This window comes from Aotus nancymaae, unplaced genomic scaffold, assembly GCF_030222135.1.
Source record: "Aotus nancymaae isolate 86718 unplaced genomic scaffold, 86718_ANA_hifiasm-v0.15.2.pri h1tg000041l, whole genome shotgun sequence".
Taxonomy (NCBI): Eukaryota; Metazoa; Chordata; class Mammalia; order Primates; family Aotidae; genus Aotus; species Aotus nancymaae.
Genome location: NW_026988455.1, coordinates 904,899 through 924,290, shown reverse-complemented (window position 1 = coordinate 924,290; position 19,392 = coordinate 904,899). Strand labels below are relative to the sequence as shown.

At 37.2% G+C, this 19,392-nt stretch overlaps 1 protein-coding gene and 1 non-coding gene across 8 annotated transcripts in view; one reads left to right on the top strand and one right to left on the bottom strand.

Moving 5' to 3' along the window:
• Positions 1-19,392, bottom strand: part of TCF12 (transcription factor 12) — a 418,189-nt gene that overhangs the window by 93,981 nt on the left and 304,816 nt on the right. For all 7 annotated transcript variants that reach the window (XM_064361328.1, XM_012442999.3, XM_021666221.2 and 4 more), the window contains one exon: positions 3,144-3,279. In XM_064361328.1, the coding sequence (XP_064217398.1) occupies positions 3,144-3,279 (136 nt within the window). The remainder of the gene's footprint in view (positions 1-3,143; positions 3,280-19,392) is intronic.
• Positions 8,119-8,255, top strand: LOC135268718 (small nucleolar RNA SNORA2/SNORA34 family). Its single transcript, XR_010337081.1, has one exon. It is a non-coding gene; the product is annotated as a small nucleolar RNA SNORA2/SNORA34 family (small nucleolar RNA).

Below are 19,392 nucleotides of genomic sequence, written 5' to 3'. Positions count from 1 at the left end.
AAAACCCCAACTACTCATAACTAATACAGTATTCCCTTGAGCAAAAGCCATACTCTTTGTACCAAAACAGTCAACTGAACTGCTCCTACCCGTTTAGAGCCTATCATTCTACTTTGAAGGCATTATTAGCAAAGGATGTTGCTACTTAGTTTAGGTCAGTTTTTCCATTGCCATGTGAATAGAAATTTTTCTATTTGGTTACCTACCACTACACAATCAATATAAAATGTCCAATTTAAAATCATGAACCTGGGATTCACAGATCACTTCTGGGAGGTTGCAAAGTATACCAGTTAAGAGATGGCTGGGAGTGCTGGCTCACACCTGTAATCCTAACACTCTGGGGGGCCGAGGCAGGCAGATCACTTGAGGTTAGGAGTTCAAGACCAGCCTGGCCAACATGGTAAAACCCTGTCTACTAAAAATGCAAAAATAAGCCAGTCATGGTGGCATGTGCCTGTAATCCCAGCTACTCAGGAGGCTGAGGCAGGAGAATCACTTCAGCCTAGGAAGCCGAAGCTGCAATGAGCCGAGATCATGCCACTGTACTCCAGCCTGTGGCACAAGAGCAAAACAACAACTCGAAAAAATAAAATAAAATAAAATAGAGGAGGCTGGCTGGATTCTAATCTCAGCTCCATCATACAGCAGTTAATTACTTAACTCTCTTTAAGCTTTAGTTACCTCCATGTAAAAAGAGGGTAACACATCCTTTTGTGTATTTTACGTACTGTGTTAAATACATGAAAGACACTTAGGGGAGTGCCTAACAAGAGCATGACACTTAACAAATTTTAGCCATTATTATTAGGTTTCCATTAAATTGTGGGGAAAAATAATTATAAATTGGGTAATTAGATACTGTTGTGCAGCATGTTGATTTCCTAAAGCACCTAAATAGTTTGTGAAGATGCTGAAGTTGATGTAGATGATCTTGAGTCCTTTTAAACTCTGAGACTTCATCAATAACTGCAAATGCTAAGAAAGAATGGCTAACACTGAGAAACAGCTTTAAAGAATGTAATAAGAACCCATGAAATGACATTTACACAAGAGACAGGTGGGCGACTCTGGGCATCAAGAGAACTACCATATCCCAACCCAGTCTTGGCCAAGTTATTTAGCTTCTCTGGGTCTTGGTTTCTCACTTGTAACATGAAGTTACCATTACAACCTCATAGAGGTTTGTAAAAATGTAGTGTGTACAGCTCTGTTCCTGGCATGGAGGAGACAATTAACAGCGTCTATCATCATAATCAAAATGAAAAAGAAGAAGATAGAAGTTTTACTTTATAGAAAAACCTGAATTTTAAGTCTAGATTTTTCTAAAATTTACTCCCCTCTTTCCTAGTTATTTCAATAATTAATTTTCCCCTGAACTTAATAGAGTATTAGTTTGTATTAGTGCTTTTTGTCATAGTATACACTCACATAGCATACTAACAAGGTATTTTTCTAGGGTAACACTGACTAACATTGAATCTAGACTCCAATTAATGTTCCTATCCTGACTAACTCATTAGGTAGGAAACAAGACAGAAGATGGAAAAATGCATTTACAATTTATCATTTCTTTAGTAACAAAAAGTGTACTGGTCTAAATCACCTGGGCTGACTTAACAGTATACATCCTAAAGCACCCATAATACTGAGAAGTGGGTACATCTAATCAGAGTTCTCTACGCTGAATATGATGATCCATCATCACGCTCTTTTATACTCTCAAGCAGACCCTAGCCCCAGAGACCAGGAATATTTCACCAAAACACAGATTAACAGAAAGTAGATACATACATATGAAGCAATCAACAAATACCCATGCAATAAAAAACTGATTAATTTTTTGGTGGACTACATTTTAGAAGCTGGCCTATTTTTAATTTAAAAATGCTTTGCAGGTTTAATTTAATTTTCTTGTTTAAAAGATCTTTGGTAGAGATCACCAAAAATTCTGACATTTAAACACAGTTTGGATAAAGCATTAGAGTAAGGCTTGCCATAAGCAGCAACACAAAACAGATTGGCCTCGTTAGGCTATGTATAAGACATAAAAGAAGGAACCTAGTGGAAAAATAATGGGGTTTGAATGCTTCATATGCACAAAGTTTCCTTTTGCAATAACGTTTCAGAACCAGATAGGGGTGATGGTATAATGTAGTGAATGTAGTATATGCTACTCAACTGTACAACTTAATATGGTAAATTTTACCTCAATTCAAAAAAACACGGAGTGGAGAAGCAAGTAATATGCAAAGGACAATGAACCTGGAGTCAGAAAAACTTTAATTTTATTCTAAATACTAATTATATGAATGTGTCCTCCCTTTGGACCCTCAGTTTTTATATTAAATCTAGGATTATATCCACTGACTAACAGGATTGGTGAATTGATGAGATGAGAATGTATATAAAACCACCTTGCAAATTGTATTGTATCACTTTTAGTAAGGAATAAGGTATTAACATTAGAACATGAAATCCTAATTACAAGAATAAAAAGTAGTGAAGTCTCATTTTTACTTTACCAGTAAAACTGGTTGTTTGAAACTTGTTATAATTATGGCTTACAAATTGAACAGTCATCCAAAATTATTCAAGGCCAAACCTTCCATTAAAAACTTGTAACGTATTTATAAAAGTAAGAATTTTGATAATTTCATTTATTAAATATCTAACGGATGTATTATTTTTGTGCAAATAAGGCCTGACACCAACATGATACCCAAGAATCCAAATATCTTCTAATTAAAAGCACAGCCAGGGCTGGGCACGGTGCCGCACACCTGTAATCCCAGCACTTTGGGAGGCTGAGATGGGCAGGTCACTTGAGCTCAGGAGTTGAAGAGCAGCCTGGGCAACATGGCAAAACCCTGGCTCTACAAAAAATAAAAAATCAGCCAGGCACAGTGGCATGTGTCTACAGTCTCAGCTACTTGGGAGGCTGAGGTGGGAGGATGGCTTGAGCACAGAGGCTAAGGCTGCAGTGAACCAAGATTGTGCCGTTGCATTCCTGCATGGGTAACAGAGTGAGATCCTGTCTTAAACAAAAAGGAAAAAAAGCACACCAAGAAGTACAGACTAAGGGAAGAAACAACAACAACAACAACATCTGTGGGATGAGATTTGTTGTGTGATATACTCACCAAGCGCTGCAGAGTCATGTAGTGGCCTCCTCCTAGAACTTGTGGCAGAGAACGAATAGTAGGCTGTCCCTGGTTTTCCTGAAGAAGACAGCTGTGCTGGGCTCCCAAGCCCTATATCTTGTCTCAGGAGACTAGACTATAAAACAAGACCAAGGAAACAAGTTATTTTCCTGCTGATATTGACCCAAACCTGAAAATTTCATCACTTATGAATTATTTATAGTAACTTCAGCAATGTCTTAACTTAGGAAGCACCCAATAAGTACTTTTTGAATTTAATTAGACCACCGGTTTCAGCCCAGACTTTCTCTTTTTTTCTCCACCCTCACATTGTCTGCTTTTTTTTTTTTTTTTGAGACAGAGTCGTCTCAATTATTGACTCAGGCTAGAATGCAGTGGTGAGATATTGGTTCACTGCAACCTCTGCCTTCTGGGCTCAAGTGATTCTCCTGCCTCAGCCTCCTGAATAGCTTAGATTACAGGTGCGCACAACCATGCCTGGCTAATTTTTGAATGTTTAGCAGAGATGGGGTTTTACTATATTGGCCAGGCTGGTCTCAAACTCCTGACCTCAGGTAAGCCAGCCGCCTCAGGCTCCCAAAGTGCTAGAATTACAGCTCTGAGCCACCGCACCTGGCCACATTGTCTGCTTTTTAATAATTATGTAGATCTATACAATCTTAGGGTTGAAAGACACTTTAGTGGCTATGTGGTCCCACACTTTTTAATCATCAGTATTTTGAAAAATGGTCACTAGTCTTTGCTTTAATACTTTCATGAACACATAAGGCAGCAAAAATTCTGTTCTTCTTCCTTTCCTTTTTAGAGATGGATCATGCTCCCACCCAGGATGGAATGCAGTGGCATGATAACAGCTTACTATGGCCTGGAACCTGGGCTCAAGTAAACCTCCTGCCTTAGCCTCCTGAAATAGCAAGGAGTACAGGCACATGCCACCACACACAGCTAATTTTTAAATTTTTTTTGTAGAGATGAGGGTCTCCCTAACCTGCCCAGGCTGGTCCTGAACTCCTAGGCTCAAGCAACCTTCCTGACTTGGCCTCAAAAAGAGCTGGGATTACTGGGGTGAGCCACTGCAGCTAGCCCATTCCTGCTTTCTTCACTTGTGTCTCATGACATTGAGTTTGAGAGTCCTCCTCACCATCTCTTTTTTAACACTATATTTAAGTAATCTATTTATGTTAGCTAATATTAAGAGGTTAAGAGTGGTCACATGCTTATGTGGGTCTTCATTTTGTTGCATGTGCTGCTATTAACTCATGTCCCTTCAATGTTATACTTGTATAATCTGTGCTTTTTGGTCCCAAATACAAGACTTAACATCTATCTCTAATAAAATTCAACTTATTATACTTAGTCCATAATCATCCATCCTTTTCTATCTTTTTCAGATTCTTAGTCTGTCAACCAATGTATTTGCTACCCCTTTTAATGTCTTAGGCATAGAAAATATGATTAAGAGAAAACCCATCAGGATGGCAAGGATGAGGAGAGAGACCTGAGGTAGTACAGTGACATTATGAGACTGTCAAGTGCTTCACTTCTACTTCCGATTCAGCAGCCCTAACCTACTAACCCAGTAACCCCATTACAAAACAAACAAGGTTAGTTGGGCAGAATTTTGCTCTGAGATTTCTGGTAGCTGAGATGAAATGGGATGACAGAATTGAAAGACAGGAGAGAGAAAGAAGACCTCAAAAGGAAGGCGGGTTGAAATACACTTGAGAAGATATTCTCAAGTGAAAAGAGCTGTAATTCCTCTGGTACATCTACTAACCGCGCCCAAACCCCCACCATATGTTTAATACCCCTTACTGCCATCACCATACTCTTAGTAGTAGTTGTTTCAGTCACTGAGTATCACAAAGGAACTGAGAAATAAACTTCAGCTCTGGTCAAAAAGAATCAGCATAACTTTTGAACAGTAGCCCTAACAGCCCAATCTCTGCCTCCAGTCTAACAGTCAAGAAAAACAGTCATTTAAATGACTTTTCTTTGGTGTTTAAGCTTTTTAAAAAGGTGAGGTGGAATTTATATAACATAAAGTTAAACACTGAATATTTTCTTATTTTCTTTTCTTTTTTTTTTTTTTTTTTGAGACGGAGTTTTGCTGTTGTTACCCAGGCTGGAGTGCAATGGCGCGATCTCGGCTCACTGCAACCTCCGCCTCCTGGGTTCTGGCAATTCTCCTGCCTCAGCCTCCTGAGTAGCTGGGATTACAGGCACGCACCACCGTGCCCAGCTAATTTTTTGTATTTTTAGTAGAGATGGAGGTTTCACTATGTTGACCAGGATGGTCTCGATCTCTTGACCTCGTGATCCACCCGCCTCGGCCTCCCAAAGTGCTGGGATTACAGGCGTGAGCCACCGCGCCCGGCCCCAACACTGAATATTTTCAATCAGTGGCATTTAGTACATTCATAATGTTGTTCAACCATCACCACTCTCTAAGTTCCAGAACATTCTCATCACCACAAAAGGAAACTCCATATCCATTAAGCACTTACTCCCCATTCCACCCTCCCCCAGTCAATGGCAACCATTAATCTGTCTCTATGAGTTTGCCTATTCAGGATATTTCACAAAAATGGACTCATACAATATATGGCCTTTTGTATCTGTCTTCTCACATTTAGAATAGTGTTTTGGAAGTTCTTCTATTATTATATAGCATGTATCAGAGTACTTCATTCCTTTTTAGGATAATATTCCATTGAATATGGATATACACAAACTGTTGATCCATTCATCGACTGATGGATGTTTTACTTGTTTCCAGCTTTTAACTACTGTGTATAGTACTGCTATGTAGATTCATACAAAAGTATTTGAGCACTTGTTTTAAATTCTTTTGAGTATATAACTAGCAGTGAAATTGCACGGTCATATGTGTAATTCTATGTTTAACTTTTTGAGGAACTGCCAAACTGTTTTCCACAGTGGCTGCACTACTTTACAGTCCTACTCACAATGTACAAAGGTTCCAATTTCTCCACATCCTTGCCTAGTTTCTGTTTGCTTTTTAAATGATTGCTATCCTTGAGGGGCAAAGTGGTATCTCATTTGTAGTGGTTTTGATTTGCATAACACTAACGACTAATGATACTGAGCATCTTTTCATGGGCTTGACATACATCACAGTATCTCATTTGGAAAAACGTCTAGTCAAGTCCTTTGCCCATTTTTTTAACTGGGTTATCATTGTGTTGTAGAATTGTATGAGTTCTTTATATATTCTGGATACTAGACTCATCAGAAATATGAATTGCAAAATGTTCTCTCATACTGGCCAAAGTAATTTATAGATTCAATGCCATCCCCATCAAGTTACCATTGATTTTCTTCACAGAATTAGAAAAAACTACTTTAAATTTCATATGGAACCAAAAAAGAGCCCACACAGCCAAGACAATCCTAAGCAAAAAGAACAAAGCTGGAGGCATCACGCTACCTCATTTCAAACTATACTACAAGGCTATACTAATCAAAACAGCATAGTGCTGGTACCAAAACAGATATATAGACCGATGGAACAAAATAGAGACCTCAGAAATAACACTATGCATCTACAACGATCTGATCTTTGACAAACCTGAAAAAACAAGCCGTAGGGAAACGATTCCCTATTTAAGAAATGGTGTTGGGAAAACGGGGGTTTTCCCAACATTTCCCACCATTCTGGCTAGCCGTATGCAGAAAACTAAAACTGGACCCCTTACACCTTATACAAAAATTAACTCAAGATGGACCAAAAACTTAAACATAAGACATAAAACCATAAAAAACCTAGAAGAAAATCTAGGCAATACCATTCAGGACACAGGCATGGGCAAAGGCTTCATGACTAAAACACCAAAAGCAATGGCAACAAAAGCCAAAATTGACAAATGGGATTTTAATTAAACCAAAGAGCTTCTGTACAGCAAAAGAAACTATCATCAGAGTGAACAGGCAACCTGCAGAATGGAAGAAAATTTTTGCCACCTATCCATCTGAAAAAGGGCTAATATCCAGCATCTATGAAGAACTTAAACAAATTTACAAGAAAAAAACTAACAACGCCATCAAAAAGTGAGCGAAGGATATGAACAGATACTACTCAAAAGAAGACATTTATGTGGCCAACAAACATATGAAAAAAAAGCTCTTCATCACCGGTCATTAGAGAAATGCAAATCAAAACCACAAGAAGGTATCTTCTGCCAGTTAGAATGGTGATCATTGAGAAGTCAGGTAACAACAGATGTTGGAGAGGATGTGGAGAAACAGGAATGTTTTTACACTGTTCGTGGGAGTGTAAATTAGTTCCACCATTGTGGAAGACGGTGTGGCGACTCCTCAAGGATCTAGAACCAGAAATACCATTTGACTCAGCAATCCCATTACTGGGTATATACCCAAAGGATTATAAATCGTTCTACTACAAAGACACATGCACACGTATGTTTACTGCACCACTGTTCGCAATAGCAAAGACTTGGAACCAACGCAAAGGCCCATCAATGACAGACTGGATAAAGAAAACGTGGCACAAATACACCCTGGAATACTGTACAACTATAAAAAAGGATGAGTTCATGTCCTTTGCAGGGACATGGATGAAGCTGGAAATCATTCTCAGCAAGCACACACAAGAACAGAAAACCAAACACCGCATGTTCTCACTTATAATTGGGAGTTGGACAACGAAAACACATGGACACAGGGAGATGAATATCATATACTGGGGCCTGTCAGGGGGATGGGAACTAGGAGAGAGACAGCATTAGGAGAAATAGCTAATGTAGATGACAGGTTGATGGGTGCAGCAAACCACCATGCCATGTGTATACCTATGTAACAAACCTGCATATTCTGCACATGTACCCCAGAACTTAAAAGTATAATAACAGAAAAAAATTCCACATAAATTTAAAGATCAACATTTTCATTTCTGCAAAAAAAGGCCATTGGATTGGCCCAGAATCAAGGCCAGCAGTTTGCTGAAGCTGTTGGTTTCTAGCAGAAGCCTAAAGAATTATCTTTCTATGGTCTGTTGGTCATTTCATAACTTTGGAAATGTAGTGGTCAATTCATTAGAAAGAAACATGAGTCATTTAAAAAAAAAAAAAAAAGGCCAGACGTGGTAGCTCACGCCTGTAATCCCCGCACTTTGGGAGGCTGAGATGGGTGGATCACCTGAGGTCAGGAGTTCAAGACCAGCCTGGCCAACATGGTGACACCCCATCTCTAAAAAAAAAAAAAAAAAAAAAAACTTATATAAAAAAAAAAAACATTGGAAGTTTGATAGGAATTGCACTGAATCCACAGACTGCTCTGGGGAGTACTGATATCTTAATATTAAGTGCTCCAATGGGCTGAATATCAAACTTATTTACATTTATTTACATCTTCTTTAATTTCTTCTGGCAGTGTTTTTTAGTTTCCAGTGTACAATACTTCACTTTTAAATTAATTATTAGTGATTTCCAAAGGAAACAAAAAAAAATTAAAGAAATTAAACTAATTCTTAGGTATTTGATACCTTTAAATACTACTGTAAATGGAGATGTTTTCTTAATTTTGTTTTTGGTTTATTACTAAATAAACCATACATCCTGCAACTTTACTAAATTTATTTATTTAATTTATTTATTTTGAGATGGAGTCTTGTTCTGTTGCCCAGACTGGAGTGCAGTGGCATGATCTCGGCTCACTGCAACCTCTACCTTGCGGGTTCAAGTGATTCTCTTGCCTCAGCCTCCTGGGTAGCTGGGATTATAGGCTGTCCACTATCACATCTGGCTAATTTTTTTATTTTTAGTAGACACAGGGTTTCACCATGTTGGTCAGACTGGTCTTGAACACCTGATCTTGTGATCCACCCACCGCAGCCTCCCAAAGTGCTAGGATTACAGGCGTGAACCACTGCGCCCAGTCTAATTTATTTATTAACTCTAATAGTTTTATTGTGAATTCCTTAGGATTTTGTATACATAAGATTGTAACATCTGCAAATAAGGATAGTTTTATTTCTTTTACAATTTGGATACCTTTTATTTCTTTTTCTCACCTAATTAATCTGTTTATTTTTTTGAGACAGAGTCTCGCTCTATCTCCCAGGCTCCCAGGCTGGAGTGCAATGGTGAGATCTTGGCTCACTGCAACCTCTACCTCCTGGGTTCAAACAATTCTCCTGCCTTAGCCTCCTGAGTAGCTGGAATTACAGATGGGCGCTACCACGCCCAGCTAATTTTTGTATTTTTAGTAGAAACAGAGTTTCACCATGTTGGCCAGGCTGGTCCTGAACTCCTGACCTCATGATCCACCCACCTTAGGCTCCCAAAGTGCTGAGATTACAGACGTGAGCCACAGTGCCCAGCCACTAATCTGTTTAGAACAAGGTTGTCCAACCTGCAGCCTGTGGGCCACATGGCCCAAGATGGCTTTGAATGTCACTCAACACAAATTCGTAAACTTTTTTCTGAAACAAAGTCTTGCTTTGTTGCCCAGGCTGCAGTGCAATGGCTTGATCTTGGCTCACTGCAACCTCCGCCTCCTGGATTCAAGCAATTCTCCTGCCTCAGCCTGCAGAGTAGCTGGGATTACAGATGGGCGCTACCACGCCCAGCTAATTTTTGATTTTTAGTAGAGACGGGATTTCACCATGTTGGCCAGGCTGGTCCCGAACTCCTGACTTCATGATCCACCCACCTTAGGCTCCCAAAGTGCTGAGATTACAGACGTGAGCCACAGTGCCCAGCCACTAATCTGTTTAGAACAAGGTTGTCCAACCTGCAGCCTGTGGGCCACATGGCCCAAGATGGCTTTGAATGTCGCTCAACACAAATTCGTAAACTTTTTTTTGAGACAAAGTCTTGCTTTGTTGCCCAGGCTGCAGTGCAATGGCTCAATCTTGGCTCACTGCAACCTCCGCCTCCTGGGTTCAAGCAATTCTCCTGCCTCAGCCTGCAGAGTAGCTGGGATTACAGGCATAAACCACCATGCCCGGCTAATTTTTTGTATTTATAGTAGAGATGGGGTTTCACCGTGTTGGTCAGGTTAGTTTTGAACTCCTGACCTCGTGATCTGGCTGCCTCAGGCTCCCAAAGTGTTGGGATTATAGGCGTGAGCCACCGCACCTGGCCTCGTAAACTTTCTTAAAATATTAAGAGTTTTTTTTTTTTTTTTTAAGCTCATCAGCTATCATTAGTGTTAGTGTATTTGATGTGCAGCCCAAGACAATCATTTTTCAAATGTGGCTTAGGGAAGCCAAAAGATTAAATACCCCTGGTTTAGAACTTCCAGTACAGTGCTGAATGTAAGCAGTAAACACAGACAACATTGTTTTGTTCCCAATCTTAGGGAGATGATTTTCGCACTGTTAACCTTGAGTATATTAGCTGTGGATTTTTGGAAATGACTTTTACCAAATGGAGTAAGTCCTCTTCTCTTATTTCTAGCTTGTTAAATGCTATGATCGTGAAAGTGAAAGAGTGTTGGATTTTGTCAGTATTTTTTTTTTTTTGAGACAGAGTCTCACTTTGTCACTCAGGCTGGAGTGCAGTGGTATGATCTCGGGTCACTGCAAGCTCCACCTTCTAGGTTCAAGCAATTCTCCTGCCTAAGCCTCCTAAGGAGCTGGGATTACAGGTGTGTGCCACCATGCCTGGCTAATTTTTGTATTTTTAGTAAAGACAGAGTTTCACCATGTTGGCCATGCTGGTCTTCAACTTCTGGCCTCAAGTGATCTGCCCGCCTTGGCCTCTCAAAGTTTTGAGATTACTGGGTGAGCCACCGCATCCAGCCAAGATTCTTTTTTGGCATCAACTGAGATAATCATGAGTTTCTCCCCTCTTCATTATATTAGTGTGGTTAATTACAGAGACTAATTATCATAGGCTGAACTATCCCTGCATTCCTGAAATAAAACTCCCTTAGTTGTGATGTATAATCTTTTCAATATATTGCTGGATTCACTCTGCTAACATTTTTTTGTAGAGGAATATGCAAAAAGGATATTGATCTATAATTTCCTTTTTCCTCTATTATTTTCGTCTGAATTTGATATCAGGATTATGCTGACTTCATAGAATGAGTTAAGAAGTATTTGAGAGGAACTGGCATTATTACTTCTTTAAAGGACTGGTAGAATTCACTAGTGAAGCCATTTGGTCCTGGACTTTTCTTTTTTCTTTAGATGGTCTCGCTCTGTTACCCAGGCTGAAATGCAGTGGCTTAATCATGGCTTACTGCAGCCTCGACCTCCTGGGCTCAACTGATCCTCTCACCTCAGCTTCCTGAGTAGCTAGGTCTGCGGGCGGATGCCATCACACACAGTTAGTTTTAAAATGTTTTATAGAGATCAGATCTAACCACATTGCCCAGGCTGGTCTTGAACTCCAGGGCTCAAGTGATCCTCCCACCTTAGTCTGCTAAAATGCTAGGATTATAGGCATGAGCCGCTGGATCCAGCCTTTGACTTTTCTTTAATGGGAGGGTTCTTATTACCAATTCTATCCCCTTACTGGTTTTAGCTCTGTTCAGATTTGAACAGAGCTGGGTGCAGCCTTTGACTTTTCTTTAATGGGAGGGTTCTTATTACTAATTCTATCTCTTTACTGGTTTTAGCTCTGTTCAGATTTTCTATTTCTTCTTAAGCCAGTTTTGGTAGTGTGTTTATTTCTAGGAATTTGTCCATTTCATCCAGACTAATTTTTTAGCACATAATTATTCATAGTAATCTCTTATAATCTTTTTTTATTTCTGTAAAGTCAGTAGTAATATCCTGTATTCCCATTTAGTAGTTTGACACTGTTCTTTTTTTTTCTTAGTCAATCTATGATAAAGGTTTGTCAATTTTGTTGATCCTTTTATTTACTGTTATTCTTGTTAGCTTTTTGAGACAGGAGTTTGCTCTGTTGCTCAGGCTGGAGTGCAGTGGCATGAACAGGGCTCACTGCAGCCTCAACCTCTCAGGCTCAAGCGATCTTCCTACCTAAGCCTCCTGAGTAGCTGGGACCACAGATTAGCACCACCACACCTGGCTAATTTTTAAACTGTTATGTAGAGATGGGGTCCTCACTAGGTTGCCGGGGTTGGTCGTGAACTGGCCTCAAGTGATCCTTCTGCCTTGGCCTCTCAAAAGTGATGGAATTACAGGTGTGAGTCACCATGTTGATATTTTTAAAGAATCAATTTTGATTTTGTTGATTCTATTGTCCTTCTGGTCTCTATTTTGTTTATTTCTGTTGTAATCTTTTGTTATTTCATTTCTTCTGCTGATTTTCAATTTAGTTTGTTCTTCTTTTACTTGTTTCTTAAGGTAGGAAGTTATGTTATCGATTTCAGAGCTTGCTTCTTTTCAAATGTAGGCATTTACAATAATAAATTTCCCTCTGATTATGGCTTCTGCTGCATCTCCTAAGTTCTGTTATGCTGTCTTTTCATTTCCATGTAATGCTTCAGTTTCTTTAAATCTTATTCAACAATGTTGAAGCATACATGAAGCAGACAATGTATTACACCAGCCAAAGGTCATTCATTACATCTTTCAGAAACACTCATAATTAAGAATGTAATTTTCCAGACTCCCCAAAGTGTACAAAAGAAAAGCTAATACATTCCCTTATAAAGGAGGAAAGTAGAGAGAAGACAATTTCAGTTACCAGGCAATATAATGTGTCTATGAAAAGACTACATAATATTAATTTCATTATTTAGCATTAATTGTACAAATTCCAACAGATACAACATTTGGTAGATTGGGAGATAAAGATGTGATTATCAGACATAAAGAAGAAATAGTCTCCGTTAAAATAATAGCCTCCAGAAGAAATGATAAAAGGGAGAAAATGATCAATATAAACAATATGCATATGTATTCTATTTATCTGACAGACCATGAGCTATGGATTTTCTGATGGTGTGATCTGTCTGAGAGTAGTATGACCTAGGAATCATTAAGCCTCCCATAGATGTTATGCTGAAATGTCCATTGTCACATCTGTTTTACTTTTCTTTCTTTTATTTTGCCCATGCTGGCACACTGAACATTGCTTAAATGGCAAGAGCAGAATACGGTTCGTAGTACACTAGATGGAACATATTATTACCACATGCTTAAGGGCAGGGGTCAAGTACCTTGAAGTTTTCCTTTAAACATCACTAGTATTTCAACAGGATGTTTCCTGCTCAGTGCCAAACTGACTTTCATTGATATGTTTTGAGGTACCTGCTGCATTTACTACTTCATCTGCATTTTCTCAAGTGGAAGGCACATATGAAGCTGGTGAGAATATACACATAAATATATCAGAAGGAAGGACATGTGTATGTCTCTCAACAGTGTCCCTTACACTAACATTCCCTGGCATACATATTCTAATGGGAATATAAGATAATGATTTATATTAGGGACCAACAAACCAGGGCTTAGAGGAGAAAGTGGGTCTGTTTTTGAAAATATTCTTCTTCAAATACAGTCTCAAATGAAACACAATATATTTATGTATTGGCTATGGATATTTTCATGCAACAGTTTAAGAGTTCAGTGTTGCAACAGAAAAAGTATGGTCTATTAAAACCTAAAATTTGGCTCTTTTTGGAATTTTTTTTTTGGCTGCTAATCTAGTATGTCAGAGGAGGGACAAAGGACTAAGTCTGGAGGGTGGTTAAGAAAAATCTGTTTGCTTAATAAGGTAAAGATAAACTTTCAGACGAGTAAAATTTAGCCAGTGAGTTGTTTCTTCAAAGAAATAAAATAGTAGTCATAATAAGAACTAGAGAGGAATGAAATAATCTAAATAATGAAAAGGAAGTGTAAAGTCTACAAAAATACTGATGTTCTGGAAACAGCACTAGTTTTGGAGTTAGGCATCCTGAGTCCAAATCCTGACTGGTAATCTTGGACAAATTATCTAACATTAATGAATCTGTTTCCTCTTCTACAAAGAGCTCACAAGGTTGTTGGAAGAAGTAAACAAGGCTTAAAAGAAAAGTATACAGCACAGTTATTAGCCCTGGTTAATAGAAAACAACTCGGTTTCATTTTTTCTTTTCCCATTAACTCACCACATTCTAAATATTACAAAATGACTCAGATGAATATTTTTATTCTGTGTCCTGGGCATAAACCTTTTGTCTTAAGTAAGTAATCTAAGTTTTCAGGAGATCTGTCTGCCCTGAATTCAAGCTGACTGGGTTATAACTCCCAATGGCTATGGTAAAAAAGGATGCTGGAAATAGTCAAGAGAATAGGGGCAGAAGTGACAGATCCCTCGAGAGGGCTGACAAATGCTAAATCCAAAGAGGGGTGTGACAGATCCAAGCAATATCAATTAAGATCAAGAATAATAAGGAAAATGTCAACTTATTCTCAAATGATTTAGCAGAAGTGTGTGCATTTGTGTATATAAAGTCACATGCAGCATACAAACATATTCATACACACAGAATGAGCAGAAAGAAAAGGAATGTGTATACACAAATGTGGTGAAACGTGAACTGATGACTCTTGATGAAAAGCACATGGATGTTCATTATATTATTCTTCATCCTTTTTTATGGGTAGGTAACTTTTCAAAATAAGGAGCTGAAGTAGAGAAGAATAAAATATTGAGGACTACCTAGCACATTTTCAAAGGTACTATCTCATTTATGATTTACAGCAATCTTTTTATTTTTTGTAATCTTAAGTATTCTATAGATTTCATATATTTCAGTGATAACAAGTAGTGACACCCTAATAATGTGAATTTAGGTCTGCTCAGAAAGCCCTTTCCTCAATATAACAAGACTTCTATATTAGTTCGGGAACACATACCATTTTTAAGATTGTTAACTTGAAAACGTAAGTGATTTATAAATGAACTTGTGCATTACAATTCTAAGGCTGAGGTGGCTACAGAACACGTAATGGTAGATTTTCTATCTATGCAAACAATAGTAAAGAAAGAAAAAAAGGAAAACAAATCTTTTTAGGAAAAAAACAAGTTTACTTGCTACCAGTTTTAGTTTTGATATTTTCCTCACTATGCACAAATCTGGATATGTGGTTAGGAAATGCCATCTTCTTGTTCCATAGTGAGTATTAACGCCAAAAAAGATGCACAGGCTATACTTCACTCAGCTCTCCTAATCACAGCAACAGCCAACTTCCCGTGTTTAATCTATATCATGATCCATATGATTAGGCAAAGAAAAAATTGCTCCTTTTTAAGAATATAAGACCATATTTTATCCTGTTAACTAAAATAAAATGTTCAGTACTCTAAGAATTACAAAAAGTTTAAAATAAAATTTTCTCCACAAGAACTTGACAATCTATAAATATTTAACACACCAATGAAAAAAATACAATTTAAAAAAAATCAAGTGCTAAACTATAAAAGCCTAAGATGTTGATATCCTAACTTAAAGAAAATAATGTATTTTTTTTATTTGAGTACTCAAACATTTAGACAACACTAAAGCCACATAAACTATTTTATTTTTCTCCTCCTAAAATAAAATTAGATATCAGCTCATATTATTGATTTTTCTGTCTTCCTAAAACAAATGAGAAGCATTATTGATTACCACTGATCTTGTCCTGGAGGTATCTTCGGCAAAAAGAATACAAAAATATCCCAGAGGATACAGAACTAGACAAAGCAGTTTTATTGTGCCGAGCTATCTTATTCAAGGCAGAATTAGTATTCTGAAATTACAATGTATTAATTTCTTAACATATTCTTGGAAAATAGTCTTTTTATAGTCATCTAGATTATAAAATATAGATAGTCTAGATGATTACCTATATTTTAGATATATTTTTCTAAAAATATATATGACAATATATATATATAAGACAACCCTTCATTAATTTTTCTCTGTGAGAAAAATTAATGAAGGGTTGTCTCCCAAAACCCTAATACAGCCTAGTTAACTGGCGTAGATTAAGTGATCCAACCTACAGTGAGTGAGTTTTATTTTGAATTACATATGACAAACCTCTGGCCTGTGAACAAAAACTGCCCAATTTTTAAACATAGGGAAATTCAACAGCCTATGTGATACATATATTTTAAGTTTTCTCTCTCTGTTCATCTGTAAGAAATACGCCTAATTCTCAAATGTGAACTTGATGAGTGTAAGCCTTGGTTGTGGTAATGAACAAAAAGTAAAGGAGAGGAATAAAGTAGCAGGTAGGCTTGGCCAACATCCTTTATTAATGGAAACTCTTATTAATTATATTAGAAGGTACTCTAAATATTATTTTACGGGAAGACAGAAGAATATCCTATGTAAAATGGTGCTGTTCAGTAAGCTAGGAGGATTCAGAATCATACTGCAATAATTTGGATATTCTTTATCCTCAAAAGGGAAAATAAACCAGACACAGTGGTGTGTGAGCTACTTGGGAGGGTAAGGCAGGAGGACTGATTACACCTCGGAGTTTGAGGCCAGTCCAGGCAACATAGTGAGACAAAAAAAAAAAAAAAAAAAAAAAAAAAAAAAAAAAACCAACAGAAAAAAACAGAAAGGGAAAATTAAGTGTTGAAAAACAGGCATGCTTTCTCAGAACTGGGTTTTATTCAATGGCTTTGCTTAAACGCCATATTAAACATACTGTAATATCCAATCATAACTTCACATCAAGTAAGGGCCTAATTAACCCTAGGTCAAAAATTATTAGCATCATTTTACGATTAAAATTTGGAAGTACTAACCTATTAATTTATTTTAAAAAATAAGAAGAGTATCTAATACACTGTAGTCACATATTTCAAAAAATTTAAAATATTGATATGAATTCAAGGAAGCTCTGCTGTGTTATTAAGGAATTCTATTTCAAGTCTACTTTACACCCCTGAAATGCTATGCACTTTTAAATAAATAAAGGCAAATAGCTGTTCAAAAGATTTATCTTTTTGAGGAGGGAGTGTGAGGGAAATTAAAGAAATAGAAAGGTATAAACACAATTAAAACAGAATAAACTGTTAAGATTTCTTAATTCTTTATGCTACAGTACCACATATTTCTTTTATCACTGAGGGATCAAGAAACAAAATTGTTCTAAGAGCAGAATTATTACAGTATTACCATATTTGCAGTTGTTCTAATTTCCAAACATCACCATATGTTTTAGCTGTAAGTCCATTTGAAGTTTCAGGGACTGAGTAACCCAAGTCACAATCAAATCAAAATGAAAGGGTGAGGGCAACTCAGGGCAAAAAATAAATGTTGGGCTTTAATAGTATGTCAGTCTTCTGTTAATTTTCTACAAATGATTTAAGAAATCTAACATATTTCAAATTTGGAAAATATCACCGTTTGTGAAATAATTGTATTATGATGCAAATTCATTTACATTGAAATTTCAGGGATATGTTAGCAATTATCAGCATGCTGTTAAAGAATTCTATACTGAGAATCTCATTAGATAGTGATGCAAACTACAGTTATCATTCTGAGAACAAAGGGATCTTGAATGAGTAATCAATAGCAACTGGGAGAAAATGAGACATTAATTATGATCCTCTCTAGTGTTTTGTCTAAGATACGATTTCATTAAATGCTTTGTGCAATCTGAATAGTTCCAAGTCATTACTAACACTTTGGACAATATATTAATTTGGGGCAAAAGGGGGCGGGGGAAACAAAAAAACAAAGTGAAAGAAAACTGAGATGTTTCTAATCCTTTCCTGGGTCAATAAAAAACCACCAGACACTAGTCAACTGCTATATTGATTCTTTTACAAATCCCAAATCTTATATTCTCAACATCGAAGACTAATAAATATTGTCCGTACTTAAAGTGTCATGCAGGTTTGAGGAGAAAATGACACTCATCCATCAAATGGATCCTGCCAATGAAGCCTAATCTTTTAAAAAAAAAAAATTTTTTTTTTTTGAGACAGAGTCTTGCTCTGTCACTCAAGATGCAGTGCAATGGTGCCATCTGGGCTCACTGCAGCCACCGCCTCACAGGTTCAAGCAATTCTCCTGCCTCAGCCTCCTGAGTAGCTGAGACTACAGGTGTGTGCCGTCACGCTCAGCTAATTTTTTTTTAAATTTCTAGTAAAGATGGGGTTTCATCATGTTGGCCAGGCTGGTGATCCTCTCGCCTCAGCATCTCAAAGTGCGCCTGGCCAATCAGCCCAATCTTTTCAGCTTAAAAAAGAGAATAAACTATGCAGGTAACATTACATTGCTAAAACATGATAATCCAGCAGTTTCAGCCTCCTAATCTTCTTTAATTATTAGTAGCAATAGGAAATTTTAACATCTGAATTTTGTTTTTTTCACTATTTCTTTTTTCTCAACGTCTCTCCCAAATCTTTTATCAGCCAATGAGAAGATATCACAGTAGAGAGATCTGGGATGTAGATCAATAAAGACAGACTTGGAAATAAAAGAAATACGAAGAGAACAAGCTAAATGTCATTTTAATATATCCAATATTCGAATAATTACAAATATACAATAAGAATGACTTTCTTTTAGGAATGTATAGGCTTCCATTAAAAAGTCCAACTTCCAAAAATCCTATGGGGATTTTTTTGAAAGCAGAGTATTATGAGGTTAGCAGTGAGCATACTCTAAGCATGTCTACCTCAAAGTGAGTTTTCTGAATGTCTGAATTTATAACTCTTCTATTAAAAAGGGCTAACCAAATGATTTCCTATGTGTTATCAGTATGCCTTTATGCCTTTTCTTTATTGAATACAAAGAAGCCAGCTATGTGAGGTACTAACTAACATTAGAAGAAGAGGAGATGAAATCTTATTTCTCTTTTGTTTTTGTGGAAATAGTGTTATGTAGTCCTAATATTTTCTGAAGACTTCTACTACTTTGAAGCCACTTTTTCCCTTTAATACTAGCTTTAATGTAGCAACTAAGTACCCTCTCATCTCAATTCCTTGCATTTTCCTAAGTATAATTAAGAGTAGGCATATAGTCAGGCATCCAATACTTTATAAACTGAAACATTACATACTGGACATCTTCAAAACATTGAGCTTTTTAGTTTAGAAATTTCATATACACAAAAGTAGGAAAAAACAGTAAAATTAACCTTCACGTACCTATCACCCAGCTTTGACAGCTGTCAACATTCTGTTGTTCCTGCTTCATTTGTTCTGCCATCTCCGACCCCTTGTTACATCCTCCAAAACGGACAATAATCCCTTATCATGTAATAGCCACTATGCTGTCCCCTTTTTCTTTGTTTTGAGATGGCATTAAATCTCTACCCACTATTTTA